This window comes from Medicago sativa, chromosome 5, assembly GCF_051527215.1.
Source record: "Medicago sativa cultivar Bolivia chromosome 5, Bolivia_mono, whole genome shotgun sequence".
Taxonomy (NCBI): Eukaryota; Viridiplantae; Streptophyta; class Magnoliopsida; order Fabales; family Fabaceae; genus Medicago; species Medicago sativa.
The window spans coordinates 16844317-16863134 of NC_140753.1; the positions used below are offsets into that span (position 1 = coordinate 16844317).

Consider the following 18818-nt stretch of genomic DNA (forward strand, 5'->3'; position numbering starts at 1 on the left):
TCAAATCCTGGCGTGATGCTAGTTTATGTTTCTCTCACATTATTCATGATATAGTACTTAATCAAAACAAAAAACCAAAATGACAGATGAATATGTTAAAGAACCAAACCTGATACATCTTTCATGTGTCCAACATCCCTTCACTCTCACAAGCTGAACTTTCCTTTTCCCTGGGTATCATTTCCACTCTCTTACTTTGTGCCTTCATCTTCTTTGCTTTCAGTACCTTTTCAACCTCTTCAAACCAGAAAAAACGAACAATTTTCAAAAAATATTGTTGTTAAATACGGTTATAAGCAGTGCTCTAACGCAGCAGAGTTCAAAGAAAATGGTATTGAACCATGATGCACTATTTAGTACAAAATATTGTAAAATAACGACTGTAGTAATAGCAGAACAACACGTTTGTTAAGCAGAAATTGAACTGACTACTATTATCTACAATTCGCGATTGACAACACTCGAAACATGAACAGAAAAAAATACAATGAGAAAACAAACAGACCCTTCAAAATAAAGAAACTACCTTGGGTTGTGATGAGATGTAAGTATGGCCTAAAGTGATGAGCTATACCTGACTTAGTCTTCAACTCAATGAACCATTCCTTCCTGATTCTCTCCATAAAGTTGTTTCCGAGACGATCTTCAAGGCCTACCTTTAGATCATAGTGGCCAGAGAGGTTGGCAACTATTTTAATATCATGATACTTTGAAGCATAAAATGCAAGAATATATAACTACAAATTACTTAATTTCATTTATATACATCATTTAAGAGTATCAATGTTGATCCATACATTGAAATTAATTAAAACTATAAATAAAGTAGCTTAAACATTCAAAAACCAAAATACTAGTGGATTTCAGTGCGACCATATGAAAAACTACATCATAATTAGCTCATAATATATCTACATATCCATAACGACGTTGCTAATGATTCTCAAGGTGGTAACTAGACTCAGAGGAGCACACACCATCTCTTGGCGATTCTAAGTTTGTTGGCTGAAAAGAAAAAGAAAACAATGATTAGCAACATCAAAGTACTCATTAACACTCAAAAAGAGCAAAGACAATGTTCAAAATGGATAATAAAATAAAACAACCAAGTGAAACGGGCCTTATAAAAATAACACCTAACAACCAAGTAAAAACGCTCAAGCTCCAAAGAAGTCGACAACAACAACCTGACCAACCCCAAAAACTTAACATCCTAATCCAAGCAATTAGAATGCAACTTGTGAGAGTACAATTTTACCTGTTTTTCTCTAGAATTCAGCATTTGCATCAAGAATGCAACTTGTTCCTTCAATATATCAACTTGTGAAGCCTTATCCTTAAGTGAATCAATTTCGGCTTGCATTTTCAACATCTTCTCATTAGCCTCAAAGGATGACGCCGTTCTAGCACGGTGAGAAGTAGAGATTTGAGATGGTGTTATCCCAAGTCCCATAGAACGCACATATCCAGGATGTTCTTTTCCAAACACTTTGACAAATGCTTCATTCTCTGAATGGGTGTTTTGCATTTCAATTTGCAATTGTTCCTGCATATATTATCAAATTATCATGACTAAATTTTTTTCATATTATTGTGATTAAAATGAGAGGAGGACCATATGGAGGTGTGGATAGAAAACAAAACTAGAAAGGCCTTTACATAAGAAATATATTTTCTTCCCTCATATCATTTATATTTTACGTATAGATATGAAGCAATACTAATTACAGGTGCAAACAAAGGCAATGGAGTGGAGATATTGCAAAAATTGGCATCACAATTGTATTACATGCATACATGACTATTACTGTATGAAAAATATCAATGATTGATTGAGTGTTTAAACATATAAATGACTATAATTGCACTTACAGCTTTTTCCTTGGCCTCTTCATTGACATATGACCCGTCGGACTTCTTACGAGAAACTGAAAACATTTCTTCCCTGCTGTATTCTCGACCATCTCTTACTTCCTACAAATAACCACATATAGTAAGTACTTGTGCAATTAAGTATTAATAAATGACAGATTGAGTGAATCATACCAACTCATCTCTCTTCCTCGCAAGAGACATTTTTCCTAGTGTATGATGGGTCGTTAGTTTTTGCCTATTTGCTGCATTTTTTCGTGCCTTCTTTTGCGTTTCTGGCTTCCGCCTATATGCTACAAAAACAGCCCAATCGGTTGCGTCAATAGAACGTGGATAATTCGCAAGATTCACTTCTAATGGGAGCCCCCATTTATGATGTGTATCGAACAATCGACATCTTGCATCCTTCCATTTCCTTGCAATACTTGTCAAAATATATTTTTTGTTGTCTCCATCATCAACAACAAATTTTGTCTTGAAACATAAACATAGAAAAATAGTTACTAAACAAAAGAAACAATAAATCAAAAATATCTAGTTGTATATCAATGATACCTTTATTTTTTCATCATAAACTTTAGTTTTTGTTTTCTCTGAAATTTGGTCCCAACTTTCGAACATTATCGGAAAGTCTCTATACATTCTTGCAAGTCTACCCAAAAAATCCGCTAACAAACCAGCTGCTAATCCTACAGGTTGACGATCCTTCCATCTTGTTATTATCCTTGTTCCATTAGGAGATTCTAGCAACACATCATCCACCATTAAACGCATGTTTGAAACATGACCTGCCCCATCTAACATATAAGAAAGTAAGTGAAATATGACATAAGTCAATGATGTAAAACAATTAAATTATTTAAGATAATTTGGAACCAGATTACTTACTTATAACTTCTACATCCCAATATTTAGATTTCTTTTTTTGAGTAATATTCGGCTCATCATCTAACATGTCATCTTCAGAATCAGGGAATGGAATAGAATGATGATGTGAGGTGGCCTGGGAAGATGGCAGTTCAGTCAACTGGACTATTGCCGGCGGTGTTGTCACCTTGCTAGTTAGTGGATATGTCTCTTGGATTGGTGCAGGTGGTGGTGTCACATGTGTAGGTGGTGGAGGGGCTTGTGGTAAATCATGCGAACGGAGACGCTTCTTGTTGGCTGCCTCAAGAGCTCCAGGTTGTAGAAACCTTGAACGACCCTTCACAGACTAAATAAGATCACAGTCATAAATATGGAGGGATTTGATTGGTCCAAAAAAGAAAAAATAACTATAGGAATCAAAAGTAAAATTAAGATCACAATTTCATGTGCATAATCACATTATGCCTTCAACAACATCTGACATCAACAATACATCATGAATATATAGATAATTCTCAAACTATTTGAAACCATTACGAATAAACTACTCACATACATGGTACTATTTTCCATAACATTAGTATAGTCTTCTACGAGTCGGTATGACTAAACTTTTTGAAAATCGTATATAAGAAAAAAAAAATTGAATCTTGAAAAGACAGAATGTTTTAATCATCCTATACATGCAGCAGGTAAGAATGCAAACAGCTCACTACAAAGTTAAATTTAGGTTCTTTAAGTTTCGAGAAGTGGTTGAGAATGAGTTTATAATGGATGTCTATAAAACAGTTAAACAGTATCATACATTTCTAGCTAACGCATAAACTATCCTTTAAACACCAAATATAAATGTCATAATTAGTTAAGGAAAATACTCTTCTAAGTCTGAAACATTTTTGTGATAAGTGAGATAATATTACTAACACCGATGAGATCAAAATTAAACAAGAAAAATAAATCAAATAATGTTCCTTTAAACATATCTAATACATTATCCTTTAAACACCGGTGCGATAAAAAAGGTTGAGAGACAGGAATCAATAATTAAAAAAAAAGGTTCTAAAGCTTCAGAATCAATAAATCATACCGATGAAGGTTTTTTAATGGTAGAAGAGGATTCGACAAGGGATTGGGAGAGAATTGGCAGATTGAAAGTGTTAATCCTTTGATTATTATCTTTCATTCTTTTGCTCCGCGCATATTCATATGGTGTCATCTTTTTCACAAGGTTGAGACTCCAAAAACACTTACACTGCAAGCATTGATGATAAACAAGTCAAAACAATGCACAAGACAAGTAAAAGTATCTTGTGTAATACAAAATTGGCAATAAATTAGATCATCGATAAATTTTCTTTCCATATATTATCAAGTGTACAAGTCCTTCAATATTTAAGAAATGGTTAAAACAAGAATAGGCACATGTGGTCCTCAATGAAAACTACAATATTCAAACATTTGCATATCATTAAACAAAGATAACCATAATATGTTTTGTTTCTAAAAAGCATGAACTCTGCCGGAACAAAATAAAATTAAACTAACTAATGCAATGATGCAAGTAACTCAAATACAACAAATATTTCTACATACCAGAGTTATACTATCATCATATAATTTTATCATGTTATAAACTATGACACTTATTGAAAGACAATAATGAAGTAATCTTCTTGTAATTCATTCCCTCAAAATAGTGCTGCAACAAAACCCAAACTAGAACAAACCAGGAAGACAACTAAAACAAAATAACTAAAACAACAAAAATACATTGTCAATTTTAGAAAATAGAATGAATTTTTCACTACACGAGTTGTACTTTCCGTATATTTTTTGGTGATTTCACAACCCAAATTTTTAATGTTCATAACAATAATAAGATGCCACAACTTGGTTTTCAAGGTTACAGCAAAAAATCAAAACATGTATGTACCAAAGTTTCAATCAAAACAAAATAAAATAAAATATTACTATATATTTCTTGAATGATTGTCAAGTTTTCATAATTTCATAATGAAAAAGAAAACATGATGTCTTCGTACATTGTAATTGTTCATACAGTTCTTTATTTAAATTCTTGAAATTGCACACAAGATAAAATAAAAAATATAAAAAACCTAAATTCATTACACACAGAGAATTGAAAAGAAGACCTTCACAATAGTGCAAACTTCGAACCGGACTGCGACCGTCGTAAACAAAGGGGGTTTTATGATTTGGGCTTTTGTGAGAGAGAAGCGATTTGCAATCTGGAGTTTTGCTAGAGAGAATCGGCTTGGCTTTTGGAGGAAAGTGAATTAGGGATTGAAACGATTTAAGATAGTGTAAGATAGAACACTTGCGATTTGGGGTTTTGTTGAGTGAGTGGGTGAAGGATTTGGGGTTTCGCTGAGGGAGGGAGAAGGATTTTCAATGAAACTTAGAACGTCAAATCCGAATTTTCTGAGTTGAATCAATGGCGGAACAAAGTAATAATGAAGAAAAAAATACACAAATCAAAGCATACAATGGGAGAAAATCAACGAAAGGAAAAGAAACTTACAGTGAGAAAGCGAGTTGAATTGGAACGATTTGCTAGTGAGTGAAGAACTGGAACGATTTGGGGTTTGGCTGAGAGAGTGTGCTTCGATTATCACAGAGAGAAGATTTGTGAGTGAGAAGGATTTGTGGTTTTTCAGTGTCATGGATTTATGATGTTTTGTTTTTTATTTTTATTTTTCTGAAAATAAAGAGGAGAGGGAGCCAATTTTTTGGAAGAAGCGCGCTCTTTATTTTCATTTCCCGCTGAAAGTCATTCCCTCTTTAAAACTAAAATATTACGACAGTTGACCAACCAGTCGTACAAACAGTCGCAAATATCAATAAAAAAACAACTTCTGCGACAGTTGTGCCAATATGCCACAATATGAGTGTCGCAAAATGACAATTTTTGTGTAGTGTTTCGATATAAGTCAAAATCACGAGCATCCACAATGGAGACTCTCATCTTTGAGATCTTAAATGAGTTTCACATTGACACATCACTTTTTAATAATTTTTTAATAATAGTACCTAATAGGTACTCAACCACTTCAATGGAGATCCTCTAACAAAATGTCTAATTGGGTCCCACCAATATTATTTATTTAATACACTATCTATTTTAATACACTTTTTAATTATTATTTTAATAAAAAGGTGATGTGGGCCCATTTAAGAATGAGGTCTTAATTTAGACCTTGCATCTTTTAAGACCCTTAATTATTTTTTTTCCCCACAATAGGAGTACCTATTAGCCACCAGGTCTTAAATGTTTAAGATTCTCCCATTATGAATGCTCTTAGACACACTCATGCACCATAGAGAATGCTCACCAAATACAGTCACTTAGACACACACTCATTAAAATATCTATCATTTAATTATTTCAAAAAGATATATTTTTTAATTCCTTTCTCTTTCATACTTTTCCCTTTTATGTGTGTGCCTAAATGACACATATTTATGCTTGTGACAAGCAAGTGTTTCTCATTCAAATGATGACCAAATCGGACCCAGCCGATAAACGGTATCAAATAAAACAATTTCGACTGTTGGTTGTAACCTAAATGAGATAAGGTTGAAGTAAGTAACAGAATTTAGGCGATCGGAATTTTCGTTATAAGTAAATCTGATAGACTATCTCATCAAAATAACCTTCTTAGACCTAAAAGGATATAGAAACTTGAATTTCTCAGATCGGGTTCCCGGAGGTATGTCTATCAGAAGAACTATCCCCTCAGAAACTAGTAAACTTAGGAACTAGTTTAGTCCAGGGACCTAAACGTGGCTATCATCTGAACGACAATAGGTAGAATCAATCCCACCGTTCAAAATAACCTTCTTAGACCTAAAAGGATATAGAAACTTGAATTTCTTAGATCGGGTTCCCGGAGGTATGTCGATCGGAAGAACTATCCCCTCAGAAACTAGTGAACTTATGAACTAGTTTAGTCCAGGGACCTAAATGTGCCTATCATCTGAACGGGAACATGTATAATCAATCTCACCGTTCAAAATAACCTTCTTAGACCTAAAAGGATATAGAAACTTGAATTTCTCAGATCGGGTTCCCGGAGGTAAGTCGATCGGAAGAACTATCCTCTCATAAACTAGTAAACTTGGGAACTAGTTTACTACTGGGACCTAAACAAGTCAATCATCTGAACGGCAAATGGTACAATCAATCCCACCGTTCAAAATAACATTCTTAGACCTAAAAAGATATAGAAACTTGAACTTCTCAGATCGGGTTCCCGGAGGTATGTCTATCGGAAGAACTATCCCCTCAGAAACTAGTAAACTTAGGAACTAGTTTAGTCCAGGGATCTAAATGTGCCTATCATCTGAACGGCAACATGTATAATCAATCCCACCGTTCAAAATAACCTTCTTACACCTAAAAGGATATAGAAACTTGAATTTCTCAGGTCGGGTTCCCGGAGGTAAGTCGATCGGAAGAATTATCCTCTCATAAACTAGTAAACTTGGGAAATAGTTTACTACTGGGACCTAAACAAGCCTATCATCTGAACGGCACATGGTACAATCAATCCCACCGTTCAAAATAACCTTCTTAGACCTAAAAGGATATAGAAACTTGAATTTCTCAGATCGGGTTCCTGGAGGTATGTCGATCTGAAGAACTATCCCCTCAGAAACTAGTAAACTTAGGAACTAGTTTGGTCCAGGGACCTAAACAAGTCTATCATCTGAACGGCAACAGGTAGAATCAATCCCACCGTTCAAAATAACCTTCTTAGACCTAAAAGGATATAGAAACTTGAATTTCTTAGATCAGGTTCCCGGAGGTATGTCGATCGGAAGAACTATCCCCTCAGAAACTAGTGAACTTAGGAACTAGTTTAGTCCAGGGACCTAAATGTGCCTATCATCTGAACGGGAACATGTATAATCAATCCCACCGTTCAAAATAACCTTCTTAGACCTAAAATGATATAGAAACTTGAATTTCTCAAATCGGGTTCCCGGAGGTAAGTCGATCGGAAGAACTATCCTCTCATAAACTAGTAAACTTGGGAACTAGTTTACTACTGAGACCTAAACAAGCCAATCATCTGAACGGCAAATGGTACAATCAATCCCACCGTTCAAAATAACATTCTTAGACCTAAAAGGATATAGAAACTTGAATTTCTCAGATCGGGTTCCCGGAGGTATGACTATCGGAAGAACTATCCCCTCAGAAACTAGTAAACTTAGGAACTAGTTTAGTCCAGGGACCTAAATGTGCCTATCATCTGAACGGGAACATGTATAATCAATCCCACCGTTCAAAATAACCTTCTTAGACCTAAAAGGATATAGAAACTTGAATTTCTCAGATCGGGTTCCCGGAGGTAAGTCGATCGGAAGAACTATCCTCTCATAAACTAGTAAACTTGGGAACTAGTTTACTACTGGGACCTAAACAAGCCAATCATCTGAACGGCAAATGGTACAATCAATCCCACCGTTCAAAATAACATTCTTAGACCTAAAAGGATATAGAAACTTGAATTTCTCAGATCGGGTTCCCGGAGGTATGTCTATCGGAAGAACTATCCCCTCAGAAACTAGTAAACTTTGGAACTAGTTTAGTCCAGGGACCTAAATGTGCCTATCATCTGAACGGGAACATGTATAATCAATCCCACCGTTCAAAATAACTTTCTTAGACCTAAAAGGATATAGAAACTTGAATTTCTCAGATCGGGTTCCCGGAGGTAAGTCGATCGGAAGAACTATCCTCTCATAAACTAGTAAACTTGGGAACTAGTTTACTACTGGGACCTAAACAAGCCCATCATCTGAACGGTAAATGGTACAATCAATCCCACCGTTCAAAATAACATTCTTAGACCTAAAAGGATATAGAAACTTGAATTTCTCAGATCGGGTTCCTGGAGGTATGTCGATCTGAAGAACTATCCCCTCAGAAACTAGTAAACTTAGAAACTAGTTTGGTCCAGGGACCTAAACAAGTCTATCATCTGAACGGCAATAGGTAGAATCAATCCCACAGTTCAAAATAACCTTCTTAGACCTAAAAGGATATAGAAACTTGAATTTCTTAGATCAGGTTCCCGGAGGTATGTCGATCGGAAGAACTATCCCCTCAGAAACTAGTGAACTTAGGAACTAGTTTAGTCCAGGGACCTAAATGTGCCTATCATCTGAACGGGAACATGTATAATCAATCCCACAGTTCAAAATAACCTTCTTAGACCTAAAATGATATAGAAACTTGAATTTCTCAGATCGGGTTCCCGGAGGTAAGTCGATCGGAAGAACTATCCTCTCATAAACTAGTAAACTTGGGAACTAGTTTACTACTGGGACCTAAACAAGCCAATCATCTGAACGGCAAATGGTACAATCAATCCCACATTCAAAATAACATTCTTAGACCTAAAAGGATATAGAAACTTGAATTTCTCAGATCGGGTTCCCGGAGGTATGTCTATCGGAAGAACTATCCCCTCATAAACTAGTAAACTTTGGAAATAGTTTAGTCCAGGGACCTAAATGTGCCTATCATCTGAACGGGAACATGTATAATCAATCCCACCGTTCAAAATAACTTTCTTAGACCTAAAAGGATATAGCAACTTGAATTTCTCAGATCGGGTTCCCGGAGGTAAGTCGATCGGAAGAACTATCCTCTCATAAACTAGTAAACTTGGGAACTAGTTTACTACTGGGACCTAAACAAGCCCATCATCTGAACGGCAAATGGTACAATCAATCCCACCGTTCAAAATAACATTCTTAGACCTAAAAGGATATAGAAACTTGAATTTCTCAGATCGGGTTCCCGGAGGTATGTCGATCGGAAGAACTATCCCCTCAGAAACTAGTGAACTGTGGAACTAGTTTCGTCCAGGGACCTAAACGTGCTTATCATCTGAACGGCAACAGGTACAATCAATCCCACCGTTCAAAATAACCTTCTTAGACCTAAAAGGATATAGAAACTTGAATTTCTCAGATCGGGTTCCCGGAGGTATGTCGATCGGAAGAACTATCCCCTCAGAAACTAGTAAACTTAGGAACTAGTTTAGTCCTGGGACCTAAATGTGCCAATCATCTGAACGACAACATGTATAATCAATCCCACCGTTCAAAATAACCCTCTTACACCTAAAAGGATATAGAAACTTGAATTTCTCAGGTCGGGTTCCCGGAGGTAAGTCGATCGGAAGAATTATCCTCTCATAAACTAGTAAACTTGGGAACTAGTTTAGTACAGGGACCTAAACAAGTCTATCATCTGAACGGCAACAGGTATAATCAATCCCACCGTTCAAAATAACCTTCTTAGACCTAAAAGGATATAGAAACTCGAATTTCTCAGATCGGGTTCCCGGAGGTAAGTCAATCGGAAGAACTATCCTCTCATAAACTTGTAAACTTGGGAACTAGTTTACTACTGAGACCTAAACAAGCCTATCATCTGAACGACAAATGGTACAATCAATCCCACTGTTCAAAATAACCTTCTTAGACCTAAAAGGATATAGAAACTTGAATTTCTCAGATCGGGTTTCCGGAGGTATGTCTATCGGAAGAACTATCCCCTCAGAAACTAGTAAACTTTGGAACTAGTTTAGTCCAGGGACCTAAATGTGCCTATCATCTGAACGGGAACATGTATAATCAATCCCACCGTTCAAAATAACTTTCTTAGACCTAAAAGGATATAGAAACTTGAATTTCTCAGATCGGGTTTCCGGAGGTAAGTCGATCGGAAGAACTATCCTCTCATAAACCAGTAAACTTGGGAACTAGTTTACTACTGGGACCTAAACAAGCCCATCATCTGAACGGCAAATGGTACAATCAATCCCACCGTTCAAAATAACATTCTTAGACCTAAAAGGATATAGAAACTTGAATTTCTCAGATCGGGTTCCCGGAGGTATGTCGATCAGAAGAACTATCCCCTCAGAAACTAGTGAACTTAGGAACTAATTTCGTCCATGGACCTAAATGTGCTTATCATCTGAACGGCAACAGGTACAATCAATCCCACCGTTGAAAAAAACCTTCTTAGACCTAAAAGGATATAGAAACTTGAATTTATCAGATCGGGTTCCCGGAGGTATGTCGATCGGAAGAACTATCCCCTCATAAACTAGTAAACTTAGGAACTAGTTTAGTACAGGGACCTAAATGTGCCTATCATCTGAACAGCAACTTGTATAATCAATCCCACCGTTCAAAATAACCTTCTTAGACCTAAAAAGATATAGAAACTTGAATTTCTCAGATCGGGTTCCCGGAGGTAAGTCGATCGGAAGAATTATCCTCTCATAAACTAGTAAACTTGGGAACTAGTTTACTGCTGGGACCTAAACAAGCCTATCATCTGAACGGAAAATGGTACAATCAATCCCACCGTTCAAAATAACATTCTTAGACCTAAAAGGATATAGAAACTTGAATTTCTCAGATCGGGTTCCCGGAGGTATGTTGATCTGAAGAACTATCCCCTCAGAAACTAGTAAACTTAGGAACTAGTTTAGTCCATGGACCTAAACAAGTCTATCATCTGAACGACAACAGGTATAATCAATCCCACCGTTCAAAACAACCTTCTTAGACCTAAAAGGATATAGAAACTTGAATTTCTCAGATCGGGTTCCCGGAGGTAAGTCAATCGGAAGAACTATCCTCTCATAAACTTGTAAACTTGGGAACTAGTTTACTACTGAGACCTAAACAAGGCTATCATCTGAACGACAAATGGTACAATCAATCCCACCGTTCAAAATAACCTTCTTAGACCTAAAAGGATATAGAAACTTGAATTTCTCAGATCGGGTTCCCGGAGGTCTGTCGATCGGAAGAACTATCCTCTCAGAAACTAGTAAACTTAGGAACTAGTTTAGTCCTGGGACCTAAACGTGCCTATCATCTAAACGGAAACAGGTACAATCAATCCCACCGTTCAAAATAACCTCCTTAGACCTAAAAAGATATAGAAACTTGAATTTCTCAGATCGGGTTCCCGTAGGTAAGTCGATCGGATGAACTATCCCCTCAAAAACTAGTAAACTTCGGAACTAGTGTACTACTGGGACCTAAACGAGCCTATCATCTGAACGGCAACATGTATATTCAATCCCACCGTTCAAAATAACCTTCTTAGACCTAAAAGGATATAGAAACTTGAATTTCTCAGATCGGGTTCCCGGAGGTATGTCGATCGGAAGAACTATCCCCTCAGAAACCAGTAAACTTAGGAACTAGTTTAGTTCAAGGACCTAAACATTCGTATCATCTGAACGGCAACAGGTACAATCAATCCCACCGTTCAAAATAACCTCCTTAGATCTAAAAGGATATAGAAACTTGAATTTCTCAGATCGGGTTCCCGGAGGTAAGTCGATCGGAAGAACTATCCCCTCAAAAAATAGTAAACTTAGTAACTAGTTTACTACGGGACCTAAACATGCCTATCATCTGAACGAAATCATGTACAATTAATCTCACTGTTCAAAATGACCTTCTTAGACCTAAAAGGATATAGAAACTTGAATTTCTCAGATCGGGTTCCCGGAGGTAAGTCGATCAGACAAGGTTGGGTCTTTTTTGATCGTCGGAGTAATGTCGTTCCATGTTGACTAGATTTCTAATGCGATATTTTGTCAGATCGACTTACATCGAAGATACCGATTTTTGGAATTTCAGTTCTTTGTACATTCTTATTCGATAAAGGTCATATTCAACAGTCTGATTGATTATATTTAATATCGTTATGAAAAGTAACAAATAAACAAAAAATAATAATGCGTTGGTATATTACACGTTCTTCTCAAGTGTAGTGATAAATATTTATTATATAATCTTTGACTCTTGTTAAAATCATATTGGTGAAATGTTTTAAATTTAATTTAATATAATTAATGCAACTTAATGTGCAAATTTAATAAAAATAAAAACACTATCAAAAATTTTATAGAGCAATGTTACTATATATATATATATATATATATATATATATATATATATATATATATATATTACGGTGGTTTAAAATCGCAATTGAATTGCAGCTTAGTTGGTTGGGTATATCTTACTGAACCTTACTGAACAATTCATTGAAGGAGGCGTGGTTCGATTCTTGTAGTAGAGGCGTTCGATTCTTGTAGTAGACAGTTTCTAAATTTTTGTTGTTTTTCATTTGCACCTGGACCTTTGTTGACCGACACGTGACAGTTTTTTATTGGGCGAAAATTCATTACCTCCACTCAATCTGGTGGTATTAAAAAAATTAAAAAGAAAAAAGAAAAAGTCAAATCATGGCAGGTTCTGTCTATTTAGTATTTATCAAAAAAAAAAATTAAAAATGAAAAGTCAAATCATGGCAGGTTTGGCAGGTTCTGTCTAGTCAGACAGTAGAGAAATATTTAGCTTATTAGTTTTTTCACCTGTACCGTACTGGAGTGTCTAAGCAAGCTTACAAGTTTATAAAATTTTCGTTCAACATAATTATAGTATATAGAACTGCCGTAACAAATAGTGAACAAGAAAATCACTGTGCTGCGATGGTAAAAAGGCTTTGTTGTTGGCTTGAGGAACCTGTGTTCGATCCCTGTTGATCCTATTCTTGTGTTTTTTAGTTCCTTTTTAATAATCATTGCTATTTTTCAAAAGCAGAACAAAAATAAAAACGTTTGGAGGTATCGAACTCGTGACCTCAAAAACAAACTTATAAAATTTTCGTTCAACATAATTATAGTATATAGAACTGCCGTAACAAATAGTGAACAAGAAAATCATTGTGCTGCGATGGTAAAAAGGCTTTGTTGTTGGCTTGAGGAACCTGTGTTCGATCCCTGTTGATCCTATTCTTGTGTTTTTTAGTTCCTTTTTAATAATCATTGCTATTTTTCAAAAGCAGAACAAAAATAAAAACGTTTGGAGGTATCGAACTCGTGACCTCAAAAACAAACTTATAAAATTTTCGTTCAACATAATTATAGTATATAGAACTGCCGTAACAAATAGTGAACAAGAAAATCATTGTGCTGCGATGGTAAAAAGGCTTTGTTGTTGGCTTGAGGAACCTGTGTTCGATCCCTGTTGATCCTATTCTTGTGTTTTTTAGTTCCTTTTTAATAATCATTGCTATTTTTCAAAAGCAGAACAAAAATTAAAACGTTTGGAGGTATCGAACTCGTGACCTCAAAATCAAAACAAAGTAAATCAAAACAAATTCAGCCGCTGCGACGCGAGGAAATCTTTGTTAATGTTTTCCTTTATTTATATTTATTAGAAGAGAAACGATTAAAAATACAAAAATAACAATCACTCATCATCTTCAACCTCCAACCGGGTCATGTTGACCCGGTATGACCCGGTTCAGACTCTCGAAATCCGAATTAAATTTTTAGACCAATTTCAACGTCGAAAACTATGACAATTATATAGAAACTTTATACAAATTGTTTTCAATACTAAACTCTTGTCATCCTCTTTTTCATTCCCTTCTTCCCAAATCTGGGTTTAATTGTAGATGACAATGAGTTTTTTTTAATGGCTGAAATATGATTTTTTACCAGATCTGTCAAAGAAATGAGTTTTGGTTTGAGATAAAGAAATTCAATTTGTTATGTTAAAAAAACGATTTTAGACGGTGATCTCACAATGGAGTTCCATTTTTAATGGTCAAAATGCGATTTTTTTTCCAGATCTGTTAAAGAAATCGAATTTTGGTTTGTGCAGAAGATTTATCTGGTTTTACATATAGATCTGGAAATTTTAATTTTTGATTTTGTGTTACTGTTGACAATAATTTTTTTTAGGTTGTGATGTTTGTGGTGAAGAAGTGATGATGATGAACAATGATATGTGATGAAGATGAAGAAAACCAGTAGCAAAAGAAATCAAGAAATTTTGTGCTGGAAAAAAAGATGATAAAAAATCAAGTATATTGAATGCTGATTTAATAAAAATAAATTTGGATGAAAGAGGATACGAATAAATAAAGAAAGAAAAGTAGAGAGGAGAGAGAATTTGAATTAGAAAAAAAATCATGTGCAGAGGGTGTACCATAATAACATAGAGACTATGTAAATCTAACCATTAAAATTATAAAAAAAAACTGATCCATGGTGGAACACATTGGCAACTGGTCCATATTAGAATTTGTCTAAAATTATATGGTGGAGATTCAAAAACTCAACATAACAGTAATTGCACAAGTTTCTTTCTCCTATTCCCTTCTCCGTCCTCTCTTTCTCCGACTCTTTCAATTCTTTTCCTGCCATCGACCAAAATCATCTTCTCCTTCCTCTCTGAAGCCTATTCTAACTCTTATACAATTAACCTACCTCTTAAATTCTCCTTTTCATCTCTTTATAGCATTTCGTTTATATATTTATTTGTGCACCCATCATAAGTTCAGGATTCAACAAACAGATTTAATAGGGAATAAAATTAGTTTGAATTATTCATAGAAAGGGGAACTTTTCTTATTCCTAAAAAAATTGAACCAGTCATCAAACAATAATCCAAAGAAAACGCAAGCTGTATTTACCATCAAACCTCACAACAGCGCTGATTGATTCTTTTTTTTTCTTACATGATTGTGAATTAATTTGTATTAGGAGCGGTGAATCAATTTCTGGGTGTTTTTTAACAACTCAAGCTTCATTACATCTCAATTCCTTTAGAAAAAAAATCTGCATATTAACAACAAATGTGAGAGTGAAGAAGATGCAGGGACAAAAGGCATGCAATTGTCCTCATGCTTCAATCGATGCTGTTCAAAGATGAAAAACCATCAAACAATTAAACTAATACTTCAAAACTATCTCTAACTTATTTTTCTGATGTTTGTTTGATTAAAAAGGGTGTGATCAAATTGTTAGATAATAAAGTATTGGACTTAAGTTATTGGGTTTTTATATTAATAAGTTAGAGTCCATTAGGTTTTATTATATATTCTCTTTTAGCCTTTTGTAATGTAATGCAATTGACATTCTATGAAACCCTAGCAGTATTTGTTAGCCTCTTTGTTCTATTCTCTCTTTCTCTATCTTGTATCTATATTGTTAACATGGCATCAAGAGCATGGTTTGATCCTCCTTGAATTGTTCGTCGCTTCCGCTGTTGAGTTCCCTAAAATTTGGGAATATTGTGTGATTGACTCGGTTTAATTTCTGGCCTTGGTCTTTTGAAACTTGTTGCTGGTCATATGTTGTTCGTAAAAGAAAAAAAAAACGATTGAAAAAAAAGCATGGTTTGTTCTGTCGATTGCTTGGAAGAAACAAAAGATTAGAGAAATTGGGAAGATGATGTTTACTTCGATATGGTAATTTGCACCGTTCCACTAATTAGTATTATTTCTTTGGGTTTTGAGATTCACGGTATGGATGGTTTTGAGCATTTTGAAATTAATTGCATTACTCATCAATAATTTGGATTTTAGAGACATAGAAGTTATTCTTCTACCATGGTATTTCCTTGTTTCTATGATACTTGTCGTGACTAGTTATTGATTGTTGGTTGATATGTAGTTTTGTTTGAGTTTTATGTTTGGATTAGTCTTCTTTTATTTTTGGTTTATTTATTTTAGTCTACTTCTCTGTTTGTGGGTTTGTTTGTTCTTTTAGTCTTCGTGTGTTTCTTTGTATTTGTGTTTCGTTAATTGGTTGTTCGTCCATGTTTGTCTTTGGTTGACTTGGTTCGTTTGGTTTTGTTCGTTTTGGTTCTTCAAGTTGTCTTGATTTAGTTTTGTTCGGCTTAGTTTGGTTCATTTTGATTTGGTTTCTTTGGTTCAATTTGTTTGGTTATTGGGTGAGTCAAAATAGTGCTCACAATTTGGTTGTTTGGTGAACATTTGGTTGTTTGGTGAGTCGAGTGCTCACAATTTGGTTTATTCTCCCCCTTTTTATTCTTCAATGTGGTTGTTTGGTGAGTCGAGTGCTCACAATTTGGTTTCTTCCCCCCTTTTGATTCTTCAATTTGGTTTTTTGGTGAGTCTAGTTCTCACATTTGGTTGTTTGGTGAGTCAAAATAAAAACCCAATAACTTAAGTCTAGTTCTCACGTTTTTCGTATTTTGTTTAGCAAACTCACAATGCTTCTTGTTGACTCATTATGAGTTTGAGGGTAGATGTTAGATAATAAAGTATTGGACTTAAGTTATTGGGTTTTTATATTAATAAGTTAGAGTCCATTAGGTTTTATTATATATTCTCTTTTAGCCTTTTGTAATGTAATGCAATTGACATTCTATGAAACCCTAGCAGTATTGTTAGCCTCTTTGTTCTATTCTCTCTTTCTCTATCTTGTATCTATATTGTTAACACAAATAGCCTTGTCCAAGAAATCAAGTGGAGATGCAGAAGGTTTTTTTTTTTTTTTTTTAATGAAGAAAGCAAAGGTCAGAGAAGGGAGAGGGACGGATGTTATTCTGTGTGGTTATCAAATTTAATTATCATGCTAAAGATTAATCTAAGGGTCATGGTTTAACCCTCTCATCTCTCACAATAAAACTCCTCTCACTTGAAATGCCCTCTATATATATATATATATATATATATATATATGGGTTATGATAGAAGACACCTTTTGTGAAGGTGTCTTTTATCAAGTTACTCTATGAGCATTTGTTAAAAGACACCAACTACTTTTTATGAAGGTGTCTTTTATCAAAGTTATAACTAAAAAAGTGAAAATCACACCTTGAGGTGTGACTTGATAAAAGACACCACACTACTTTTTATGAAGGTGTCTTGTAACATAACCCTATATATATATATGGGTTTGCTACAATAGACTCACTCATTTTCATGAAGGTTTATTTTAGCAAGCATCACCTTTTGATTTGGACCAAAAATCCAATTTATATTTTTTTGAAAATATGAAAACTGAAGGATAAAACTGTAATTAACCTTCAATCATTAATTGTTTTTTTTTTATTTCCTATTTTTTTCTTTGTCTCTCTCCTTCATTCTCTCTCTCTCTCTTTCGATTCTCTTTTTCACATCCTTTTCCATTCTTCCATTATCCTTTTCCATTCTTCTTCCATTTTGTTTCAATTTACCAACATATATGATAGTCCATGAAATTAAATCATAATCTTTTGCACTCAATTCTCTAATGCACAGCCATGGTAAATTATTCTTTCAATTAACAATACAAAAACAACACAATCAATGGCCTTTGAAATTGAAAAAAAAATAAAAAAAACGTAATTCAATGAAACTTAGAACAAATCAAACAACACAATATATAAATTCTCTCCTTTTCCCTTTTTAAGATCAACAAATCGAACCACCAAACAATAGCAACAAATCCAAATCCTTCCAATGATCCTTGAGAGTCAGGATTTAAAGGGGAAATCGAATCTTCGTTCCTTCGATGACTACGAGTTCGAAGTCAGAGAAAAGCTCTGTGATCAACGATGAAAGCTTTAAACGTGAATTGGAGTAATCACTTCTTCAGAGAAAATGGAAAAGGAAACTGACAGAGAGAGACCGAGAAGAAATTAAGAGAGAGAATGAAGGAGAGAGACGAAGAAAAAAATAGGAAAATAAAAAAACATTAATGGTTGAAAGTTAATTACGGTTTTATCCTTCAGTTTTCATATTTTCAAAAAAATAAAAATTGGGTTGTTGGTCCAAATCAAAAGGTGCTGCTTGCTAAAATAGACCTTCATGAAAATGAGTGGGTCTATTGTAGCAAACCCCATATATATATATATATATATATATATATATATATATATATATATATATATATATATATGAGTTATGATAGAAGACACCTTTTATGAAGGTGTTTTTTATCAAGTTACTCTATGGGCATTTGTTAAAAGACACCAACTACTTTTTATGAAGGTGTCTTTTATCAAAGTTATAACTAAAAAGTGAAAATCACACATTGAGGTGTGACTTGATAAAAGACACCACCAAAGGGTGGCTTGTAACATAACCCTCTATATATATATATATATATATATATATATTCTTGGAAGAAAAAAAAATATTCATATGCATGGACTATGGATAACACTAGAGCCAGTGATGACAAATTGTTCAAATC

At 34.6% G+C, this 18818-nt stretch overlaps 1 protein-coding gene across 2 annotated transcripts; it reads right to left on the reverse strand.

Moving 5' to 3' along the window:
- Nucleotides 1-734: 734 nt before the first annotated feature.
- LOC146920589 (uncharacterized) lies at nucleotides 735-5483 on the reverse strand. 2 transcript variants are annotated; one of them, XM_085714005.1, is made up of 8 exons: nucleotides 5282-5483; nucleotides 3827-3991; nucleotides 2761-3085; nucleotides 2428-2669; nucleotides 2047-2346; nucleotides 1873-1974; nucleotides 1259-1546; nucleotides 735-1005 (listed from the first exon to the last, which is right to left on the reverse strand). In XM_085714005.1, the coding sequence occupies exons 2-8, from the start codon at nucleotides 3953-3955 to the stop codon at nucleotides 934-936; spliced, it is 1458 nt and encodes a 485-aa protein (XP_085570131.1). In that variant the 5' UTR covers nucleotides 3956-3991; nucleotides 5282-5483; the 3' UTR covers nucleotides 735-933. The 2 variants fall into 2 exon arrangements, with proteins under 2 accessions (XP_085570131.1, XP_085570132.1); XM_085714006.1 differs by having other exon boundaries at nucleotides 2761-3076; nucleotides 5282-5414.
- Nucleotides 5484-18818: the final 13335 nt, after the last annotated feature.